Raw genomic sequence first — 25,797 nt, 5'->3', positions numbered from 1 at the left:
GGTTGCTATGTTAGTGGGTCATGGCCTGTGTAGCCTTGTGGATCTGGCGTCATGTCCCGGGGGGGGTTTTTTAGGGAACAGATGAGAGGCTTCCATGACTTGCTGAGACAGAACCCCCCTCTCTGTTCATATTTTCGGGATGGAGTTCAATCTCAATGGCTTCCCTAATGACGCGATCCATATATCGGGGCTTGGTGGCGAGGATGTATTCTGAAGCTGAATGCGGCGCCCAGATCGATGCTGTATTCAGCTACAGCTGACTTGTCCGGATGTTCGAGACGGATGTGCCACTGATACTCCTTCAACCTCATGTCCACGGAGCGGCCCTTCTGCCCAATATAGACCTTGCCAAAAGTCATTGCTGTGAAAACCTCAAATCTTACACAGTTTACGCACATTTCTCCCCATAACACTTAGTGATCATTTGAATATATTTTGGGGAATCTAACAGAAATGAGTACCAGGAATTAATTAAATGATTTTCCTGGGGAGTGAAGCGTGGCTGGCGCCTAAGGTTGACAACCTTACCGCCATCTCTGAGCCGATTGTCAAGGTAATGTGGGACCCTTAACATCTCAAACCCCTATGGGCCTTCACGGCCTGTTACAGGAATAGCTTTACTTTTTTTTACTTCATCATGTTAGAGCATGAAAATGCTAAGACAATACGATCTTCTGTCTGTAAGTGGTCTGATTAGGCCTGAGTTATGCTATGACCTGCAGACATGTGGAAGGGCATCATGACTCATCCAACTTATCAATTCATGCCTGATGCCAGTAGAGTTCAATTGTGTTTCCTTGTCTGGGAAATTCTGTAGTGGTTTGGTCAAGTGCAAAATTAATTTTTATTTCTGCCATATGTTTAAAATGGCTGCAAATGGTACAAGTGTCAAAGAACTTCATGTTCCAAAACAGGGTTATGCTCTCTTGAATGTCAGTCACAGCTGCAAATGCCAAGAAGTTGCATAGTTTTACTGCACTAACAGAACCATATCACTGTGCTGAATATTTTCAGCCAGAATTTGGTGAAAAATTAATTATCTTGAGGGACCTACTTTCTCACAGAATCTGAGGTTTCATCAGCACTCTACTGAAAGTGCAGTATTGGATATAATCTTACAAAAACCAAATCTCTGTGGTTTGGTCTGCAAGCAAATTATACCAACCAAGCAATTGCTGCTTGTCAGTGAAATTAGTGCTAACTTTAGTGGATAGAGGGTGTCGCATGGTCAGTGCAACAAATCCACACAGCCATTTATTTCAGTTTTCTAGACCTGAGTCGCTATTTGTCCATTCAAGTAGCTCCTCAGCTATCTTAATGAGGCTGAGTGGACCCCGTTCCAGTCCCACTGCTTCTTAGAAAGTCTGGCAGGGCCAGGAATTGAACCTGGAACCTCTGTCCCCCTAGACCACCTTACTACAGCAATTTATTTAAATCTCTACAACCTGTTTTCCCCTCATAACCCATTTTAATATTACACTCCTAATTTCTGCATCCAATTTTTCCTACATGCAAGGCTCACTGTAACTTTGTGGACTTCAGTATAAAATCAAGAATGTATTATGTGTCAACAGCTGTTTCAAAACCTGCTGAGGCTGAACCACGTTTAAGATATTCTGAAACCCTAACTATGTCAAGCTTGAGGAGTTCCATAACAAAATAAAATGATTTTACCAGTAAGGATTATGTAAATAAGAAATATTAAACACACATGATCACTAATGAAGATGCAAAAAAAAATGTCACTTAACTGACAATAACTAATACTGAAGGTAAAGTTTTCCCTGTGCCTCATTAATTAAGCACTCATTCATTCATCTGTAATCTGTCAAGATGACAGGTCCACAGTCTCTTCCAAAACAGTTCCTCCACTTGATGCGATCTAGGGCTTTCTCCTTCAAATGAAAATATCCTCTTCTGTCCACAAGGTCATCCAGCATCTTCTTACATCTTCTTCGTCTTCTGGTCACTTCTATCCGCCCCTCTATCTTTCCTTCAATAACTTCTTTTAGAAGGCAATTACCACGTAAGATATGACCAATCCAATTACCCTTCCGTTTTCTTATTTCGTGTAGGATATTCCTCTGCTCTCTGACTCTAAATTGCACTTCTTCATTTCTCACATAATCGGTCCAACTGATCTTCTCCATCCTTCTCCTACACCACATTTCGAAGCTTTCCAGGTGTTTCTGATATACTGCCCTAAGTGTCCAAGTTTCAGCCCCATACAAAGCAATGCTACAAATGTAGCATTTCAAATTAAGCACTATACCAAGAAATATGGGGGAGTGGAGATATAGCTCCACCATTCCTGTCCTTGACACTAGATGGAGAAGTGGTCAGCTTCACACTCTGGCCACTTTAACCCCCCCCCCCAGTACCCACTGGATAGGAAGCTGGGTGGACCCCAAGAGCCCATCTGGAAGCTGTGGAGCATGGAAAACCTCTTGCCTGTGCTGAGAATCGAATCCTGGCTGTCCAGCCCATACCCTGTTGCTATACTGGTTCACAACTAACAGTAGTGCTTTTAAATTAAACACTTTGAATCTGTAATTTCATCACTGCTTCGTGTTATAGTGACAGACACAAAGGCAGGGAAGTTAATGGATTCATTCTATAATTAAAATAAAAATAGTGTATTTACTTTTTAAGGACCCTCATATTGTCAGACTTTAAGCTGTATCTTATTTAGCTTATCCAGAAATGAACACGTGCTAGAGTAACAGTGCTGATGATGTGATAATGCTATAAATACATGTATACTCTAGTCCAGCCGTGTCAAACATGCGGCCCCCATAGCCACAAAGTGTGGCCCCCTCAACTTTTAGAGCTAATTGATATTAAAATCAATATTAAAATTTTACTAGAAATATTTTTTGTAAAGACAATTTTCCAACAGACCAGAAGACAAGAAGTCTCACGCAGACATAAATTAGCAGGCTGCAGGAAATTCAACATTTTGCTATTTCTAACATAATTTCTTGTGTAATCTCTCTTTTTACATATTGAAAAGTTGTTTGATACTTGTCAAAAATGGCATTCTCTTGCTTTTTAAAACTGGAAGATATGTGACTTTAGGTAATTATATTGAAATTATTCCTAAATAATAAATAGAATTAAATTTCCTTGTATCAAAATCTAATGTATAATATATTTCTATTTTGAAGTGTGGCCCTGGACTATTATTTATATGGCTGAGGTGGCCCTCTGTACAAGTTGAGTTTGACATGCCTACTCTAGTCCCTCTGTAAATCCAGGGACCAGGTCAGCACTTTGCAGCAACTAAGGGAGTAAGGGATATGCAAACAAGAGTCACAAAAAAGACCCTGTATTGAGTGAAATATGATACTTTCTAAGTTCTGGACCAAAAGAATAAGCCTTCATTAGAATAAACAATGAAAAACATTAAAAAGTAACTTTCAACAAGAATTTTATTTTTATTTACCTGTTCTTATGAGGAATGACAGTTGCTCTCACAACATTACATTCTGCCAGAGAAAAAATCCTGTAGAATAGAGTCACAAGAAGTCAGTATGTAGGGAAAGTACTCATAAAACGTTCCCCCTGTATTCTGTAGAATTATTTATGTAGAGTGAAAATAGTACTGGAACTTGATTTTATACAAAGCTTTTAACTCTGAAATGTTTTTATAGATATACATTAATAGTTTTGCTTCTTCTTTTCTTAGTGTAACATACACTTACAAAAGTAGCAAGCAGCTTTGTCACTTCAGTCACTCATGGAGCTGAGCCCTTCTTGAGAAGTTGCCAATTGTGCAGCTACTCAAGAACTTTCCAGGATTTTATGGAACTGAAGCTTCATTACTGTCCCTATCCTGACCGAGATCAATCCAATCCATACCACCCATTCCTATCCCTCTAAAATCAAATTTAAAATTGTCCCCCCACCTAAGCCTTGGGCTTCCCAGTGGTCTCTTTCCTTCTGGCATTCCTCTTCTCCCTCATTCGTGCTACATGGACTACGTGCCCATCTCATCCTCCTTGACTTGATCACTCTTAACTATACTTGGTGAACAGTACAAGTTATGAAGTTCTTCATTATGTAGTTTCCTTCAGTCTCCCTTAACTTACTTCAATCCAAGTATTCTCCTCATGACTATGTTCTCAAACACCCTCAGTCTATGTTCCTCCCTTAATGTCAGAGACCAAGTTTCACACCCATACAGAATCACAGGCAAAATTATAGTTTTGTATATTCAAATTATTTATGTTTTTAGACAGCAGCCAAGAAGACAAACGTTTCTGGACTGAATGGTAGCAAGCATTACCTGAGATCAATCATAATTTCCTCCTGAATCAGGTTTTGATTTGTTATAGTCATTCCCAAATATCTGAACTGTGCCACATTTTCAAAGCATCTGTCGTCATGATTTTGTCCTGCAGTCTGGTGATGAGACACCAACATATACGTATGATTTCTCTGTTTACTTCTGGACCAACCTCCTTACTAATGTCAAAGTTTTTTTTTCTTTATGGTTTCTATATTACCACCCAGTAGATTCACATTATCAGCACAGACCAACAGCTGGACATAATTATGAATGTCCAGGAAATTTAGGTGGGACTGAAATTAAATGGGACACATTATAATAATAATAATGATTATACCATTATAATGGTATAGACCATTCTGGATAGGAAAATTATCAGACAAATGTCTACCTATACAGACTTTACTATACATTTCATTTAAACACATTTTTTTCAACCTAACTAGTTTCATGGGTACCCCAAACACTACCAGAATATTGTACAATATTTCCCTTCTAACTGAATCATAGGCTTTCCTGAAGTCTTTGAATAGCTGATGTACTGTCTCATTGTACTCCCATTTTTTCTCCAATATCTGACGAATGCAAAAGATCTCATCTGTAGTTGATCTGTTATGTCGAAAATCACACTAATGATCCCCAATAATTTCATTTACATATGGACTTAACTTTGAGAAAAGGATATTGGCTAAAATTTTGTATGAAGTTGATAGCAGTGATATCCCACAGTAATTACTACCTTAAGTTTTATCACTCTTCTTGTCAACTGGTACCATAATAGACTCCTTCCATTGATCAGGCAATTCTTTCTTATTTTGAACAGAATTAATTAGCTTATAGAACTTAGAACATAATATTTCACCCACTGCTTGAATAAGTTCTTCCAGAATTTGATCATCATCTGGCAATTTATACCTTTCAAATTTTGCAATAGCAATTTCAACCTCCAAAGGGCTATGATCAGATATTAACGGCTCAGCTGTATGTATCTCTATCTGCATAACATAACTGACCCTATGTACATTCTGTAACTGAGAGAAGTATTTCTTCCACTTATTCAAAATGTTGTAGAAACTGCAAGATCACCATTTTAATCCCTCATTAAGTTACTTTTAGACTCATAACCCCTCTTAGAGTAATTTATTCCATTATACTGGTATTTAATGTTCTTGTTCTTACTGTTCATTGAAAGCTCATCAATTTTTTCTTTCAGATATTCCCCCTTTCTGTTCCTGAAATGCCTCCTGGTTTCACATCTTCACTTGTTCAGATTATACCCATTTATTTCGCTTGGATCCTGTAATCACGGCAATTTGGCTTGTTTTCTTTGGTCTAATGATTTTTAGCATCCTTCATCGAACCATGGCCTATGTTTCTTCAGTTCATTATAATGTGGCTGAAATTTTTATAATCTCTACAACAGTTTCCCAAGCTTTATTAATATCCATCTAATTGTCTAAGTTTTCCAAAGCTGTGAATCTATTTGTGATTTCAATCCATCTCCTTACCCTCTAACTCATTTCATTTCTTGAGATGGAACCTCTCCATATGAACTGTGTGTTGTTTGTTTGCTCACTGCCAGTCTTTCCCTGACTTTTGCCACCACCAGATAGCAGCCAGTGTAGCAGTTTTCTGCCCTGAACAGTCAGACATCAAATATACTTGAATGCCAGCTCCTGTCTATCAAAATATGGTTAGTTTGGTTGTGCTTCTTCCTATCAGGAGATGTCCAAGTAAATTTATGAATGTTGTGATGTGGGAACATTGTACTTTTGACAATAAGATTTTTAAATGTGGCAAAGTTTACTACCTAACTCCATTATCATTACTAATTTTGTGTAAACTGTCATTCCCAACTGCTGATTTGAAATGTTTTCCCTACCTTCTGTGGCATTGAACTCTCCTAACAAAATTTTCATAGGGTACTTCGGGAATTTACCAAATACATGTTCTGGTTCCTCACAGAACCTGTCCTTCATGTCATCAATTTTATCTTCTTTTGGGGCATGAACATTCAAAATGATGCTATCACACCAGCAGCCTCTTAGTATTATGTATGACATCCTATCACTAACAAACTCTGTGCTCTTAACTGCTGATACGATTCTCTTATGTATGAAAAAACCTGTACCTAATTCCTGATTCTCATTCCCCTTTCCATAGAAAACTGTAAATTTGGCTGCCACCACCATCCCATCTGACCTCCTCTACACCCATCAAGTCTAACTTATATTTTGAGATTTCCTCCACCAATGCCCTAAGTGAACCTGCCCTATACATACTTGTAACATTCCAAGTACCAAACTCATATCGGTTTTCTTTCACTTAGGTCATTTATTCAAGGAATTCATCCAGGTCTGAGGTTTCTTGTAATCTTTCATAAGAGGCCTAATTTTTACAGTTAGCCCCACACCCAACACCAAATTTGGAGGACCACCCCTTGTTGGCTGTCAGCGACTGCTTCTTCAATATATTCACAGCCATCCTCTATTCCTGGAGGCAGTCTCCTCCATCTGCAACCTGAGGAAACGCCATGCTGTGGTGACAAATGACCCACCTAACATGATTTTAAACTTCAATAAGTAACATAATATTTTATTTTACTGTATATACAATTTAATTTTATCATCAAATACCAAGGCAAATCTTGACTCAGTTCCTCAGTTAACAGTATCTGCCAGCCATGTCATATGTGGAAAGAAAGATAAAGTGATAACATCTGAAAGCCAGTGATAAAAAAAGTGACATATTAACACATGAATTGTGCTAAATGTTACAAAAATACATTTTCTGCTTTAAATTAACACCGGCAGCAGAACTTGAAAGTTCATCATGTGCCAGTTCTGTCCACTTCCCATCTTATTCACCCATTTCCTTGGTCTTCCAAGTGGCGGTTTTTCAAAAGGGTTTCTTCACAATCTGTACCATTCCTTCACTCCTCATTGTACCAATGTGCCCAGGCCACTGCAGCCTCCTAGATTTCATTACTGTAATAATACTAAGATGGCTTCAGCACTATCTGATCTCAGTTACTGACAGTGTCAGCACAATAAGCCATGAATAAATAAATATTACATAGCCTGTGAAAATTTTGAAGCTCCTTATTATGTATATAATATCTGGAACTGGTCATTTACTTCATCCTTCTTTGGTCCAAATATTTTTCTACCACCCCCTCCAAACACTTCCAATTAATGTTCTCTCAAAGTAAGATAATGTGTTCTGCAGCCATACACAAAACTGCTTAAAATTAGAGGCAAAAATTTACATAATGAACAGAATTACGAAATATTTGTGCACAGATTTTATCAAATAATTTACAAAGGAAGTTTTATATTATCCAAGAGAAGTTTATGAGTTCAGTACTACCAGAAATATAATTTATCCAATTAAATTACATACAATTTCAAAATATATTTGTTAAATATTGTTTATACATGTCTTATAATAAAGAATTTTCAATGTATAACTATATAGTAACCACAGGCTGCCCAGCACATGGCTAGAACGCAGTAGCCCTCACACCAACTGCACAGGAGATAGCCAAGTTTGCAGCACCTTCCAACATCACATGAAGATCACTGACGCAGGATTTTAAGCATTTCACCAAGGAATAAATATGCAAAGTAGCAGCCTGAGGGGCAGGTCAAATAATGAAACACTGAAAATAAATCCTAACATCTGTTTTATACACATCTTGTCAGAATGAATACATGGTCAGAAATCACAACAATCAGTTCAAGGTATTTTGAGAAAATGCTCTGCTACTTCTATAATCTTCACAGCTCATGACTCCTGCTGTCAGGATGACTGCAGACTTGGCACCTTAAGAAATGCTGGCAAGAACAGAAATCAACCTAACATCATCCACTGGCTCCAACATATATGATAAAAATAAAGGTATAACTACACGTACAGTTCAAATTAAACTGACATATTTTGTGCCAGAGGAAGCAGAATTGTATTAATGTTTAAACTTAGTGACCCGTATATCTCACTTCATTATGAAGCACAGCACATCAGCCTCATGATCCAGTATGATCAGAATAGTAAAGTCTGTGTTACATGATACAAAAATTTACCAAAAATTAATTACAGTTCTGTCACGTTCAAAACTGTATTACTCCTGTTGAAAGTTATCTCACTGTACTTATCAGTAATGGTTTATATTTATTAACTGTAAATGTTTCAGTTTTTTGACAAATTAAATTATGAAGATAAATGGGAAAGGAATAAGTCATTAGACATAAAATGTGTAAGGTATCCTATCTACTCCAAATTTATAAAACCTGACATGTTTTCCCCTGCACCTGGTGTGATACCAGAGGCCTCTGAATACAAAAGTTATGTGCATCAGTTTCTATCTAAAGATGACAGTATTGCTGACACTGTTGTGCACTTTATAACCTTTACAAATGTACCAGAATTGGGCTGGAATAAACAGGAACATGAAGAAGAAACTTNAAAAAAAAAGAGGTTATTTGGGTTTCTACGGATTAGATTAAGAAGCAACGTGGAAATTACAAAGTTAAGTGGAATGTTTACATTTTAGATTCCAGTAACATTGAAAATTATAACTAAAAGATTTAGTTTTGTACAGTAAAATCTTTCTTCAAAGAAAGGTACAGGTACTCAAGATGTAACAAAGAGAGCAGATTAGAAGTAATATTTCAGCAAAAGATACATACCGCTGTGACCATGATATGGAACTTGTTCACAACTGTGTAAACTTCATTCAGATTGATGGATTTGAATTTCTCACGGCAATGACTATGAAGAGATCTTACAGTTACCTTATAGAGATATTACTGTCTCCATTTTAGAATGGTTGTTAATGGTGGAACAGGATCAGGTCATGTAAGTAAACAACTAGTGCAAACAGAAATGTGCATACTGGCATTTTATATGAGTGAAGTTTAGTGAAGCCAGTAACACATCATAGGCTGGAAACCCTACATGGTCATTCCTTAAAAAGGAAGGAAATATGGAAGTTCTATAAGGGGACAAACACAACAACACAGAATATATACTGTTACATGAAAAAGTATGGCACTTGACTGAACTAACTTCTTTCCCATATACTATACATATATGTATTTATATGTTTAGTTTGTTCAGAATTCAACTCATTTCAGAGTACAAACTAACAGACTTTTTACTTGAGCAATAGAGAGACCCCCTTGTGAGTGTCATTTTTCTTTCTTTCAAAAGCAGTGTTGATAGAATTTCTGTAACACTGACCTTAATTTCATGAAATCAAAAAATAATCATTTCTTTGACATTGTCTGCAAAGTAGCAATGAAATAATAAGACAATCAAACAACACACAACTATACAGACTGCTGTGATAGGACAAGTCAACATTAAAATTCATAAACATCTGAACAAACAGCTAAGAACAACAGAGTAACACACACAGAATCACACTTGCAGTTCACTTCTCCCCTGAAAGGACATGATAAAAATGTGTTTTGTTAGAAGGTAAAGATTTTGTGAGGGAACCATGTGCTTAACAAATTGTGGCTTTCAAAATAGACCACAGATGTGACTACACAAGCAAATACTCATATAATGGAACAACTTTTACTGTCTAATTAATGGGAACACCTATCAACTATATGTCGTAGATCTTGGCTAGAAACTGTATAATTGTGATCTGAGTTGAAAGGCTGACACAGCAATCCTGATATATTTTCTTAATTGTAAGAAAAAAAATACAAAAGAAGCCTATGCAATGCCCATCTGGCATTCTGTAGCACATTCTAATAAACATCTTATTCTATAATAGCGGTAGCCCCGCCACTGTTACCACATTCACATTCGGCGGTGGACACAATGTTAAATCTGTTTAGGCTTGCTTTAAGACTGGTGTGTCCGGCTCTCATACAGTTTACTGACATGAAGGTGTGGCAGTTCCTTTTTATCTGTCGAAACCATGGAGACGAGCCTTTCCTGTAGTACCTTTCAAAGTAGCTTTCTCCTCTGTCCCGTTTGGTGTTTTCACAAAAACTGTTAAGTTCTTCCTTGCCTTTCTTTTTCCACTGGGTTTTAAGATCTGCTACTGGTAACAGTAATTGACTATCTCTACCTTCTTTGACTGCTTGCTTTGCCTCCAAGTCGGCCCTCTCATTAACTTCCACTCTGCAGTGCCCTGGGATCCAGTAAAATTGTATTTTTTTCCCTCGCGATTCCGGTCTCTCTGTTTTATCTTTTAGCATGTGTTTATTTATTTATTTGGTAACTTATCAAGGTACTGCCACCTTCTGAATGAGCAGCCTTACATCTCCATAGGTGCTTCTGTTCATTCAGCAATTTCAACTAGAGGGAAATGCTTCCAGAATTCTCTACATAAATGTTAAAGTAATGTTTGAAATTACACTAAATAAACAACCATTCAGTTGCCATAAAATATGGCTTTAGCAAGGGAAATATATTGTTGTATAATCCTGTTCGAAAAATAATATATTTTACTTTTCAATTCTATGCATATGATTGCCTTAGATTCAGGTTAATGTGATATAGCCACAGTGCTACTACTATATACAAATAAACACAGTATTTCTCTGCATGCTGCATACAAGGACCACAGCATACAATAGATAGAGTACTGTAAGCTTTGTATGTCAACCAATGAGACAGACTGGTGCTTTAGATCACTCACATACATACCACCTAAAAGCTGACCAAGCTTAAGAAAATGCTGCACATACCTCATAGCAGTTTTGATAAACTGGGCTTTAAACTTTCAACTGCATGTGCAGGCTCACAGGCTCATATAAAAAAATTAACTCTTGGTTGAATCATTTGATAGCAAAGTACTATGCCTGCTACTGCACCTTGCAGTGAACAAATATAATTTCTTTAAAGACAGGCAAACTTATTCACTAATTTAGATTTGCTTATATAACACTGACTAACCAATAGGCCAGGTGCATTCTGTTCATGTTGTCGAACTGAACCACGTAACATCAGGCAGGTGTAATTTAAATTGTTGTATGAGCGAACATAGGATCAGGTGGAAGGACAGATACATTCTCTTGTGGAGGTCTGGGTGCAATGTTGTTTGCTTTCATGTAGCCAGTGAACTGAGTGGGTATTTCTGCCAGCACCTCTCGGGCTAACCTGATTCTAGCCATGGAAGGATCTCCCATGGTTACAAATCTGTTGAATGGAACAAATTGCACAATGTCGCGGCTGGCATGCACACCACCTGCTTTCAAAGGTACTGTGTCTGCATCCAGCACTTCCATAGCAGTAAAGTCAGCAGTTCCAATCCCCACAATGATGATGGACATGGGGAGCACAGAGGCTGACACTATAGCCTGTTAAGGAAAATTACAGGATGTTAAACATGTTTCTTCAGTCATGGGCTACTTGAAAATGTTGCAGCAAATGTACATTATTTAGAATCAAATGAGCCTGGATGATTAGCGGAGATGGTAACCTGAATACGATGGAAGGCAGGAAGGTCGTCTCATGGAACACAACATTCAACATATATTTCACAACATGTGAAGAAATTAAAAGTTCAAAGGATCAAGAAAGCCACAGGAAAGCTCACGAGGGACAGGTAATATCCCTGACAAGACTTGAGAGTTCAGCCATCCTAACCAATTCCACAAAGCAGGAGTCGTCCTTAGGAAGCTAACATATACACAGTATCAAGACATTCACATCCTTATGTACTTAAATGCTGTTCTCGTCCACTCAAGTTCCTGCCATGGGTCCTTCTTCTCAACCAAACAAATTCAGTTTTTTCCTTTATGTCATATCTTGTATCTGCTTTTTAAATTGAATTTCACAGCTAAAAGAAGTGTTTCTAGGACCGAGTTCACCACATTATGTCTACTACAGTAAAATGCCAAAATATCCAAACAAACCTGACATCCCATGTATTGTACAAGAAACTGAATGAATCATAACAGAATATCTCACTCTATGAACTGTTAGGTGTAAAATGAACTGGAAGAAAAACAAAATTTGTGGCTTAATAAATCACAAACAGCAGCAGTTTATGAAAATGGCCAAACAAACCATGTCTGTGAAATATAAGTCACTGATTTTCAGTTTTCTTGGGGTGATATTATCATACTGTGGTGGGTGATTGGGGAATCCACAAATATATGTCAGAGACATTTAACAATCATTTACAAGATACCAATTGACTACAATATGGTGTCTTCGTAAAAAAGAAAACAAATCAAAACTGTTTCTAAAAACTTAATATTTTATTTGGGATGTCCAAGTCTCAAATTTTCAGGATCAAATCAAGAAAAACATTTCTTGATTTTGTTCATTCTTCAGTCTCTCTGTTAACTCCTTTTGCTTTGCACATGCTGGTCTGATTTCAAAAGGGATTGGTGTCATTTGTTGAAATGAAAGAGATGTCACTCACCCTCTTTTAAGCATTACTGTACTACTCATGGTCATGAACCTGAATGCTAAATATATCAAGGTGTACATATGAAATCATATAATTCCACTGTAACATTGCTCATGAACTACAAGTCACAGGAATGAAAAGTAAATACATTTGAGCAGGCTATATGATTAACTTTTTGTGACCTACATTTTACACATGTTCACTGAGGCACCACAAGTGGCCTGGCAGATATATCTGTATTCAGTTTCAGTACAGACATTGCTAGGCATGTTGAAGATAACTGTGGCCACTGCAGATCTTATCCTCCCAGCAAGCTCAAGCAAAGCTGAAGCTAATAGTGGCACATACACAACACCTGTTATGTGCCCCCAAAAGAAAAGGGTAATAAGATGAGGCAAATGATAGGCCTGCCTGCCAATACATTCCTCTGGGAACTCCATTTTCTTGTGGAAATGTACAGATATTTATGGTGGTGGCTCCCTTCCAAACACTAGACCTAGACTGTGAAACCTCAGCACATCTTTACTGTCCCCTACTTGAGATGCAGCAATTCTGGTGGGAAGATCTGGAAATTCAAGTGGTATGAATTAAAACCTAGATCATATTGTAGCATATTTCATAAACGCACTGCTGGGCAACAGTTCTGTAAACACGATATGCACGTGCAACAGAAGAGCAAACTGTGTTTTCTGTGTGTCCAGTAGCTGGCACAGGGAAGGTGATGTCACACATCAACAGTAGGTGGCCATCATGTGATGTGTTTCCTACATGTCCATCAGCAGGACATGTGTGGTGATATCATGCAGCAACAGTGGGTAGAATCATGTGATATGTTTACTGTTGGTCGATGCTGGTCCCTCTGCTATATAAGTGAGTGACAGAGTTCTGAATTCATCGTAGAAAGAGAGAAATGGCAGTGGTGTAATCACCCGAACAGAGCGAAGTGGAGAATCCGTATGAGAGAAATGGTAGTGGTGTAATCACTCAAACAGAGCGAAGTGGAGAATCCGTAGAAAGAGAGAGAAATGGCAGTGGTGTAATCACTCAAACAGAGCGAAGTGGAGAATCCGTAGAAAGAGAGAGAAATGGCAGTGGTGTAATCACTCAAACAGAGCGAAGTGGAGAATCCGTAGAAAGAGAGAGAAATGGCAGTGGTGTAATCACTCAAACAGAGCGAAGTGGAGAATCCGTAGAAAGAGAGAGAAATGGCAGTGGTGTAATCACTCAAACAGAGCGAAGTGGAGAATCCGTAGAAAGAGAGAAATGGCAGTGGTGTAATCACCTGAACAGAGCGAAGTGGAGAATCCAGGTGGGTTCAACAGTTGAGAGTACAAGGACAAGAATGGGGTGTGAATTGTGAAGATTAATTGAGTACAGATTAAGACAGAGGAGTACAGAGTGACCAAAGATGAAATAACAAGAAGACTTCATAGTGATTTGAAGTGACAGTTTCTCTATCGATATCCGTTGCTAGGAGACGATTAGTGGAAACAGAGAATCCTACTGCATGTGCAATGGTGAACTGGAAAGTCTGTAAATCAGTGATAGTGCTGTATTGCCTGTATTAACTGATTAAGAGAGAGTGTGTAACCAAGGTGCTAATAAATCAAATCATCCAAACTAGAACCTGTCATTCTCGTCACACGTACCACCCTACACGTGACAATATAATCTATTCAAATGCATTTAGTTTTCATTCCTGTGCCTTTCAGTTTGTGATAAATGTTTAAAATAATATATATTTCATGTGTACAGCCTGTATAGAAGAGCTTCTTAACCCATTTTAAGCTTTCAGCATCAAGTCAAAACTTGCACTACTCTGCTACAAGAGTAGCAAGTTAGAAAATGAATTATAGTAGTATGCTCGAAGGTCAGAAGCCACAACCTGCCATAGGGATGAGGTTGCCAGAAGTAGCAACTAAATCAGAAAATATAACATCAATTTATAGCACAAGATTCTGTGCTATCATCTTTCACTGTAAAAACAGCAGATCATGTCAAAACAGAAGGACTAGTGCAGGTATTATTCATGCTTTAATTTCGGATATTAAATGTGCAGAACAAACAAATAACTGTGTAGCATGAAGAAAACAGTGTCTTCTGCAGCAAACATCCAAAGGTGGAAACAACATAAACATGACCTATGCCAATTCTAGCTGAATGTTGTCATTTGTACAGAATCAAAGGCACAATCTGTAAAATATTATTACTCAATGAGCAGCAGAAATTAGGTTCAGGAAGAGGTTTCTTTATAGTGAAGAGCTTCACTTTGCAACAAGTTATCATCACACTTTGTGGCAAAGCCACTGAATCACTACAACACTTCAATATGCCATCCAATTACACTGTGGGAACCTCCCACAGCTTCATAACTTGTACTCTTCTCCAAGTATAATTAGAATGCTTAAGTGAAGGAGGATGAGATGGGCAGCAAATGTAGCACAAATGGTGAAGAGGAATGCATATAGGATATTGATGGGAAAGCAAGAAGAAGAAAAAGACTACCAGGAAGACCAAGATGTAGATGGGTGGACAATATTTAAATGGCTCTGAGAGAGACAGGATGGACTGGTATGGAGTGGATCGATCTGGCTAAGGATAGGGGCCAGTGGCGGGCTCTTGTGAATACGGTACTCAACTTTTGGGTTCCACAAAATGGTGGGAAATTTTTGAGTATGTGCGCAATTGGCAGCTTCTCAAGAAGGGCTCAGTTCCATGAATGATGATGATTAAGTCTATGGTTCCAGCAGTGAATTCAAACACTGTGGTCATACATGGAGGAGGGCCTCATAACTACATGTTCTAGTGAATAAGCCTCTCAAGGCTCATTTGCAGCAACCGTGTTCTGACACCAACTCGGATAATAAAAAAGTCTTGTGTAGAACTGCTGTGCCATGGATGAAGACATCATGGAAACAGATCTCTCCTGCAGTTCCTTGTGCCTGATGGGAGGTTGAGGAAGCAACTGTAATTGTTGGCAATGAACATGAGAGACTGAAGCCGAGCCATGCAATAGGAAAAGCAAAGAGAATGAGACAGGCTGGTGAACTGAAGAAGGAAATTCAACTCAACAGATGTCACACATACCATGTCTTCTAATATCTGCAAGAGGGAGAGTCTGTAAATAGGTCACAAATGGATATATAACGTAAAACATGTGATATTCGAACCTGAACAAAACATTTATTTCTTGCCATATCCTCCATCAACACTGATACACTTGTCCCATTGCTTTATCTGTGGGTTGAAAATCCACGGTACAGACGTCTTTTGACTGCTGTCTCAAGACTCTTCGGCACCTGTTTCAACCTCTTTGTTACCTATTTACTGACTCTTCCTTGTAGTAAGAGTGTGAACTTTATTAACAAAATTACATTCTCTGTGTAGATATGTTTCCTGGTGGGGGGGTCATATATAGGAGAGCCATTTGGAAAGTAACCTCTGATGAGCTGTTAACAAAACAAGAAACGAGAAAAAAATGTTATTTTAAAAGAAAAACGCATATATACTTAGGTTGCTTCGCAATGTAGTCATCACTGGAATTGAGGAACTTGTTTTTATATATCTGTGTCCGAAAAGTCTACTGCCTGTGAGCTCAGCCACATTTTGACACCTTCCATCAGCTCCTCATTGCTGCAGAAGTGCTGTAATCCCGAGCAGTTTTTCAGATAGATAGGCAGGCAAGTAGGTAGGTAGGTAGGTAGATAGTCACTCAGAGTGCAATCAGGGTTGTAAGGAGGGTGGTCAAAAAACTCTAAACTGAAATACTCCAGCAGTGCTCAAGTACAAGCAGCTGTTTGTGTGGATTCACAATGTCATAGAATATCACCACACTGGATGTCAGCATTCCACACCTTTTGTTCTGAATGGCCCTAGGCAGTTTTCTTTTAGTGTTTCACAATACACTTCTGACATTACTGTGGTGCCTTGTTGCATGAATTCCACCATCAGCACTCATTTCCTGTCCAAGAAAACACTTTCCATCAGCTTTCTGACAGACATTGTTTGTTTAAACATTTTCAGCTTGTTTGGTGAATGATGACTGCTTTTTGGTTTCAACATTCACAAATAAAACCCAGGTTTCATCACTTGTTACTAGTATGATATGATTGAGAAATTCATCACGATCTTTGTGGTAACACTCAAAAAAGTCAAAGCCAACGACAGTCTCTGCATTTTGTGCACACCTGTGAGCATTTTCAGAACCCATCTTGCACAAAACTTGCGATAGCCTAGCCTGTTATACCCTTGTAGAGAACACTGAGTGAAATTTGTGGAAATTCACGCAAGTTCTGAAATTGTGAAGTGCTATCTTTCACTCTGAAAAAGATCATCACTCACTACAGATGGCCAACCACTTCCTTCTTCATCATGAACATTTGTCTGCCCATCTTTAAACATTCTACACCACTGTCTCATAGTTCCTTCACTCATTAAATTTTGGTTGTAAATTGTGCATAATTCACGTTGTATTTTGGCAGTACTCATGCATTTAGCATGAAGAAATTTGTTGACAGTGCGAATTTTGCAGCTGGAGGGATTATCAGTTGCAGGGCACATCATAATTCATTCCATAGAGACAAGAACAAACACTGGGTGACCAGTTATGTGATGGTTTACTAGGCAATGAGCCATGTGACACTACCTTGCATGTGTGAGCTCTCCCTCACTCCTACATTAGATGCCTAAAATAAACAGAGGTTACTTTCCAAATAGCCCCCACAGGAACAATGTCCCTCTGGCTAAATAGAGATGTACACTAGAGGGTAATGAAAAAGTTCCCAGTATTATAAATTGTCATTACAATGAAAATATTTGCATGCAGAGAAACTTCTTGTCCTCATTTCAGTTCTCAAAACTTTTCCATCCTCTCCTTTGCTTTTTCTTTTTTTGGTATCAAACTGAAAAGGCATTCTAAAAAATCTCTATTTTACAGCTTTGAACATTTTGGCATCACCTCCTCCTGAATTCAACAGTGCATCAGAAGAGTGTGAACAATAAATCTACTAAAACTGCATGCTAGGACAGTGGGGTCAATTATAAGACAGCTTCAGCACTGTGCCATTACCTGTATAGTCTGTGGCATGTCAGTGATGATGCCATCTGTGAGGATGAGGAGAATGAAGTAACTTGAACCATCTCTGTATGTGCTGGCAAACCGAGAGACATGGTTTATAACAGGAGAGAAGTTGGTGGGTCCATAGAGTTGTACCTGATGGATGCAGTTCCGGTAAGCTTCTAGCACTCCTGAGAATAAAACAAAAGGAAATGGTGGGGCTGTGCATCCCACATGTGCCAAGGTTCTTGTGTACTTACACAGTTTTTTCATCAGTTCTCAGTGTTTGTTGCCTTCAGTGGTTCTAGAGAATCTGATTAAGTTTCAGTAGTTTATGTGCCCCATATCCCTAAATAAAACTGCATTGGTGGTATCTTCAGGAAAGTAATGGTATGCATGCTAGGGGCCCAAATGCAAAATTCAAATTTTCTTGAAAGTAGCTTTTAGAAGTCAGAGAGATTTCACTGTTGTTTGGTAGTCAGAAACCAAAAGCAGTCTAACAAGCAAGGACCAATTTCACTTCCAAGGTAACACAGTCATGGTCAATTGTATATGAGAAAATATAAGTACAACGTCTTTTCAGTTCAGACTTTGTTCAAACTAAACGAATGGTCTCTGCTTGGTTTCATTCACATGCAAGCATGACAGCTGCCTATCCCATGGCTGTGTGTGTGATGCCCACCAAGTCATCTTGTGTAAGCTCCAAGGCTTGCCCCATGAAGAGACCTGTGTAAATAGTGGTTTAGAGGAGAAAGTGAGAAGTAACAATATGGTGAGAGTACCTCTCCATGTGCAGACAGTATAATTCCTATATGTGAAGTGCAATATTACCATTAGGAGATAATCTCCACACCAAGGCATGCAGAAGACTAATTAATATTAGAGTCAATTTTACCGACCACACAACATATTTTTATTATTATTACACTACATGTTTCGATCTCAAAAGGTCATCCTCAGGTGTACAAACACAGCTGTATAATTACACGCAATGACATTTGTCTTTTCACTTATTCGATCCTGTATCTTATTCAGGCCCACCCTCAATAATATATCAAGTTCCTCTCACAAAACACAAGTTAAAATATTATTTTAATATTATTATGTTGTGTGGTCGGTAAAACTGACTCTAATATTAATTAAATACACAACAGGAAGCAAGAAACAATTAATGCAGAAGACTGTTTCACTTCACTGCGCATCACACACACGTACTGAGAATGTCGGTGATGGCGTGTTTACTATCTCTGCCTCCATCTATGCCCCTAACGAGTTAAGATGTGACAATGCTGTGCTGCCAGAAGAGTTCAAATGACTTCTGATGAAGAGAAATTAGTGGTTAAGCCACACTGTCAAACATTCATTTAAATGAATCTAGAAAACAAGAAAAGAACCCACTACAGCTATTTTTTGAGGGGGGAGAGGGTATTTTTTTATTGCTAGTGGGGTGGGACTAAGTCCCTTGTACTGCAGCCACTTCTCGCCTATTGTACCAGCCCCAGATGATAGGAGAGGGTTATTGTGAATTGGTGGAATGAAAATTGGCAGGGGAAACCGAAGTACTTGCAGAAAACCTGCCCCAGCGCCACTTTGTCCACCACAAATCCCACTTGACCAGACCCGGGATCGAACCTGGGCCGCTGCGGTGGGAAGTCAGCGACTAACCACTTGAGCTATGGCGCGGCTCTTTGGGGGGGAGGGGGTTAATACTATAATTAAAACAATGAATATTGCAACGCTTCACATAATTAAATCAACAGTTGATCAAGAAATATTTATGAAATTGAAATACAAACTACAGCCTGTACTCATTACATTCAACCTCCACTGCAGTTCTCTCATGCATTCAGTGACCCCAAGCAGTCTCTTCATATTAACTATGCATATGACAATTCAAACATGATTTTTGGTTTACAAATACATGGCACAGATATACTGCAACAAATGAACCCTTAATTTTCAATTAGCAGATAATTGTAATGATAGAGACTAATGAGAAGCACTGAAATCAGTTCACATCGAACCAACACACAGTGTGGAACACACTGAACTTATATATGCCCAGACAAGAAATGCATACACCATATTGTATGATTATATGATACATATTGTGAAAATTACATACCTAAAATACCACACATTAACAACCCGTATATCACAGATATTTGTCTATGGGCTCCACAATCGAGCTTACTATGTGAAAGCTTCCACAAAAAAGACCTACAAATGACAGACATGCCCAGTTTCTACACTGTAGCATTGGAACCTTAGTATTTAAGTTGGCATACATATATCTTAACTTACCATACTAAAAAATATTAAATATATTTTGTAAACATTCCTGTCATATACTTTTAAAGTAAAGTAAAGCTATCCCTGTACAAGGCCATGAAGGCCCATAGGATTGTGAGACGTTGAGGGTCCCACACTATGTAGACAATCGGCTCAAAGATGGCAGTAATGTTGTCAGCCTTATGCGTCGGCCGCGCTTTACTCCCCAGGAAAATTTAATTAATTCCTGGTACTCATTTCTGTTAGAGGCTGAGTAAACCCCAGGGCCTAGTGCAGCTGGAGGGATTAGGTCCACTGAAAAAATCAAATGATTTCATCGGGACTTGAACCCACAACCTTCCGGCTTGTTGCATAACCCCTCAACCAACTTCACTTACGTTTTTAATGTTTTTAATATTCCATAATATATTTATTCTTTCTATATTTTATCTTTTATCTTATTTTGTATCTTCTATTTAATTGTAAACATAAACTTGAGACAAAAAATTTTGTTAGTATATAATATGACACGATGCAATGGTATGGATCCATACTGGTAGTTCAATAACTATACGTATTCCTATATGTAACTGTCTGATGACGGTCTTATACGACCGAAACATGTAGCAGGAATAAAGATCGAATTGTAAAACATTAAAACTGAGTATATTTGTTGTGATGGTTAACATATACTGAATAATTCCCCTGTTCATTTGAAATTTCAAAGCTTCAGGATGTATGCAGTTGGTTGAACTATACCTGCAATGCCACTGCAATATGGGTTAGTTGGATTCATATTGACAAAGAACTCATGTGACACCCTCCCATCTGGTGGGAGTTTAGCTCCAAACCCAAGCACAGGGAACAGCTTGTCTGAATCATAATCCTGGATGATACCCCCAACAGCTTGGATAGCCTGCTCATAAGCATTTGGAGCTGTGCTTATGTAGTGTAGAGACTGCGGTGAGGTAGGGTTGCCATTTGAACCTGTAGATAATTGTACACTTCAGCATTTTTTACCTATATATATATATATATATATATTTTGTGGTGGGCCACCAGAAAGCCGGAATGGTTGAGGAGATGAGTTGATTTCCTAGGCAACGACCAGCGTTCCCACTGCAACGCCTTGGAATCCGAATGCTAGCAAACCTAAGCAACGAATTGTTCGAGGCAGTTGCACGACAATGGCTGGGATAAACATGCATATTTCAGTGGGACTGGAATACCAGCAGGGCGTTGCCTAGGAATCACTTAAACAACAAAAGCATTTCCCAAGAAATGAAAGGATATCCATGGGAATGAATACTACCAGCGTATAAAATGGAACCCTTGAACATGATGTTCACTAGTCACTCCAACTGCATGTTATATGAGTCCAGTTTCGACGAGACCAGTCGGTTTTTGCATGTGGAATACCTCCACCGTGACCCTGCAAGTCGTAGGAGGCGATGAAAAGGGAAGTCTCAAATCTGAGACAGTAAAATATGGTCATGAATTCCAAGGGACTTGGACCCGAAAGAGACTCTGCTGGCAAGGACCGGCAGCATATACAAAATACAGACCCATCCTCTCATCAGAGAGGGCGCCCCACAGGAACAAGACCGTAACTGTCAAGCAGCAATAAATATCTGGTCACGAGCCCCTGGTTTTCAGTGTAGCTCTGACTACAGTAGAAGCTAGCTCGCATCCGACAAAGGACAGAAGACTTCATGAAGATCAGCGGTGCAAGTAATTCGGGTAGTGAAGTTGTGAATAATCGTACTTGCAAGTGTAAAAGAGATTATTGAATAAATGTCTTAGCCACATCCGAAACCCACGTCAATTTACTTGTCACATTACATAGGCAACATGCAACAATATACAGACACACACACACACACACTTTTGCTCAATGCATAAAGTTTTTCCACAGTGAAAATAAATGATAATATTCATGACATCATGGCATGATTAAATATAAATGCAATGTGAAGACCCTCAAACCCTTTAAATCGAAATGTGAACACCATTTACTAGCCACTTAGTAATAGACAGACATGTGGTACTTGCATCAAACTTGTTACAGGTGAAGGGATGAGCACACAGTTCATCAGAATGGCATTTCTCTAAATTGTTGGCATCAAGTGTGATACACCACTACTTAGAGGGAAGAACAGGATTTCATAGAAAATATTTCATTCAAAGCTCACTTCAAGAAATTAAGTTCTTCTTTGCAACTGGCTTTACCCCCAAGTAGCCTTGGTATTTCTAGAAGTAGTTCTATGGCAAGGCTCCACAGTCAGAGATTTCAACAGTTCTACAACACTGCATATAAACAAATACAAAATTTTTAATACAACCATAATAACAATCTTACAATTTACTACATGAACAATTTTCTTTTCAAACAAAATTGGTGAACTATTAATTTCTGTCAATGATGAACATCATTCATATTGTCATGTGTCTGGGGTTTGCATGACTTATAAAAATGGGTTTTGAATTTGATGACTGAATTTATTGGACCTTTATACAACTTGTTACATTTTAAAAATCAGTATCTCTGAATGGACACTCTGTACTTCTGATGACACTACCCTCTACTCTCTCTGTTCCAAATGGACCACTCATAGTCAAAGTCAAAATCAAAGTCACAATGTGCCTGATTGTCANGACTGACGGTCAGTCAGTCAGTAAGTCTTGGTGTCGAGCCCCAGACGGGTGCCTGATTGTCAGCCAGAGCCACTGTTATATAGCTTCGTGTCGGACCTCACGGAAAACACATCCATTGCCTAGAAATGAACATCTACTGTTGTAGGCTTTATCTAGCAAAGGGCTATTTACCCAGAATCTACCTCCACAGGATGGTGTTTATCAAGCTGTTGCTTAGCAATGGGCACATGAGTCACAACACTGTATATTTAACAAAAAGACTGTATGAAAGTACCAAAAATCTTATGGGTCAATCTTAAAAATTATACTTCAGGACCTAGCTTCTGCACACAAGCTTTGACAAATGGAGTAAGTATTACTGTCACAATAAGCATAAAATGTAAGCAGGCAAATATTGCTTCACTGTAAGCAATAGACTGCTGTGCCACAAAATTGGAATCTAAATTAATCACATATATTCTGGGTGCATACAGAGCTCCTACAAGATATTGTGAACAGTTCTCAAAGGAGTTAGATAATACAAAGTGTCTGGCCTTAAATGTCAGTACAATGAAATATTACATATGGGAAATGAAAACAGATAGTACACTGTGAACACTGTAGTAACTTCCCATGTTTCTCCTGCTTGGTCAAGTCACCTTCTCTCACTATGTGTGTGTGTGTGTGTGTGTGTGTGTGCGCGCATATGTGCAACGGCTCCATTTTGTCCCATTTTGCTTCAGCAAAAAATAAAATGTACTCCAGGTGGTAGAAGTGGACTCTGTTTGTGGGTGGCAGAATTTAACTCACACACACACAATCAATGCCACTTCAAGCTGAGTGGCACTGATTTTGCACATCTGTGATGCACTGGGATGAGTGTCTGAAAGAGACAGGGAGGGTCTTGGGAGAAAATGGGCCTCCAAGCTGCACAGTGTTCTAGGTTAATGCTGAACACACAAAATATTTCAGAGCCCCCCACAAAAGTCTGTTCGCTGGGCAAGTTTAGAATTAGATCTGCCTTGCTCAATTGTGGATGGCATTTTGCAAGACAGACTAAAATTGCATGATCACAGGCACCAACTGAAGCTGGTGCAGAAGATGATACACACAGAATGGCATTCAAGAAACTGTCTGCTTAAGAAATGCTTTGCTGCACTGAAGAGGATGAGACCCACCTCAACAGGATTTGCTTTCCTGGTGAAGCACTGATCTGTGTGTGCGTGTGTGGAACAGTCAACAGTAACAACTGCCATGTATAAGGCATCCCTGTAACAGGCCATGGAGCCCCATAGGGTTGTGGGATTTCAAGGCTCCCACATTTTTTGACAATCGATTCACAGATGGCAGTAAGGCTGTCAGCCTTATGTGCCGACCACCCTTTACCCCCCTGGAAGATTCCTGGTACTCATTTCTGCCAGAAGCTGAGTTGGCACTAGAGCCAAAGTGCAGCTGGAAGGATTATGTTTGTTGGAAAATCCAACCTCATTGGGAATCAAACCCACGACCTTCTGGCTTGCAGGATGGTGCCTCAACCAACTATGAGTGGTTTGTGTGAAGGTGTCTCTTCAGCTTACTTGGAACCACAGCTTGGTTTGTCAGTTTGTCACCATAAACAACATACAAGGTACAACAATTTAATTCCAGGAATGGCCCTGTGAAAGCAAAATTTGTTTACCTGTGCACTCGCGCCTGCTGTCACTTTCTATATACTTTCCTTGTGAAGCTATACACTTCATGAGATGATGGTGCCACTGCTGGAAACAGTCTTGAAAATCGATTTCCAGAATACCTCACAGTAATGTCACGTTGGGTTGGATATCAAAAATGTCAGCAAATCTTTGTCCTTTTAGGGCACTTTTTAGTTTTAGAAAGAGCCAAAAATCACAGGGGGCTAACGCAGGCGAATAAGGTGGATGGTCCATTTTTGTGATGGATTTCTTAGCCAGGAACTTGTAAACTCTTAACGCATGATGCACAGGGACACTGTCATTGTGTAGAATCCACTTGTCAGGCCAGAGTTCGGGTCTTTTCCTCTGAACGGATTCCCATAACCTGGTCAGCACTTCCAAATAACACTGTTGATTCACCATTTGTCCTTCTGCGATGAATTCATAGTGAACTACTCCTTGTGATGGAAGAAACACACAAGCGTGGTATTGAACTGCGAGTGAGACATGTCCTTTTTCTGGCCGAGGTGAATTCTGTGTTTTCCACTGCATACTCTGGCGTTTTGTTTCCGGCTCATATTGAAACACCACATTTCATCACCGGTAATGACCCTATCAAACATCTCTGCATTGTGTGAAAGATCAGATGAAATGTGAAGATGACACTGTTTCTGGTCTTCTGTCAAGATTCAAGACTATCATTGCAGAAATTTTTCTCATTCCCAAATCATCTGTAATAATCAGTCACAGTTTTCCTATTCATATTCAATTCTTCTGCTATTAGACTCACGCCTAATCTTCGATCTGAGTACACCAAGGTTTGTACTCTGACCACATCTGCGTATGTCCTTTGCATTTTTGACTCCCCACTTCTTGGATCATCTTGCACATCCTCTTGCTCTTCCTTCAACTGCCTATGCCACTGAAAAACACCCGATTTCTTCACAGCACATTCACCGTATGCTAATAGGGCTAACATTTCACTAGCACTTTTACCAATCTTCAATACAAAACTTGATGTTTATCCACTGCTCCAAATTCTTGTCACTCATCTTTCTGCCTACAGGATACCACGGACACATACTACTTCCTCTGCTTCTTTGGAACAAATGACTCATTTGGTCAAGCTGAAACATGTCCAAAAGTGCTTGGGTACATGAATTTGCCTGACACAACACCCCAGTGACACAGTGCAGCCATTCTGGGAATTAAATTGTCGCATCTTGTACTGAGGCTGTGGATGCTCTTCTCCACATGAAATGAATCTGAAGGACAAAGAGTCTTCAGTATATTGGTGGACAATGGTTCTAGAACTGAGACTAACTGTACTATGTGTGATAGTACCAGAACTAGTGCCAGCCACACTTTATTTATTGTCATCATCTAAGTAACGTTCTTTAATTATGAATCTGACAGTGTCCAATAAGCCCTACAAAATAAAAATAAAACTAAAAATCAACTAAATTCAGAAATAACAATATAACTAAAATGA

At 38.9% G+C, this 25,797-nt stretch overlaps 1 protein-coding gene across 2 annotated transcripts in view; it reads right to left on the bottom strand.

Moving 5' to 3' along the window:
- Positions 1–10,068: 10,068 nt before the first annotated feature.
- The window catches only part of LOC111863120 (copine-8), a gene marked incomplete at its 5' end in the record, with an annotated part of 16,786 nt that continues 1,057 nt past the window's right edge, over positions 10,069–25,797 (bottom strand). Inside the window, 3 exon segments of one of the 2 annotated variants that reach the window (XM_023849152.2) lie at positions 10,069–11,613; positions 17,743–17,921; positions 20,761–20,988. In XM_023849152.2, coding sequence (XP_023704920.2) covers positions 11,275–11,613; positions 17,743–17,921; positions 20,761–20,988 — 746 coding nt within the window. 2 annotated transcript variants of the gene reach the window in all.

The sequence above is a fragment of the Cryptotermes secundus genome, unplaced genomic scaffold, assembly GCF_002891405.2.
Source record: "Cryptotermes secundus unplaced genomic scaffold, Csec_1.0 scaffold3957, whole genome shotgun sequence".
Taxonomy (NCBI): Eukaryota; Metazoa; Arthropoda; class Insecta; order Blattodea; family Kalotermitidae; genus Cryptotermes; species Cryptotermes secundus.
This window is presented reverse-complemented; position numbering and strand designations above follow the sequence as displayed.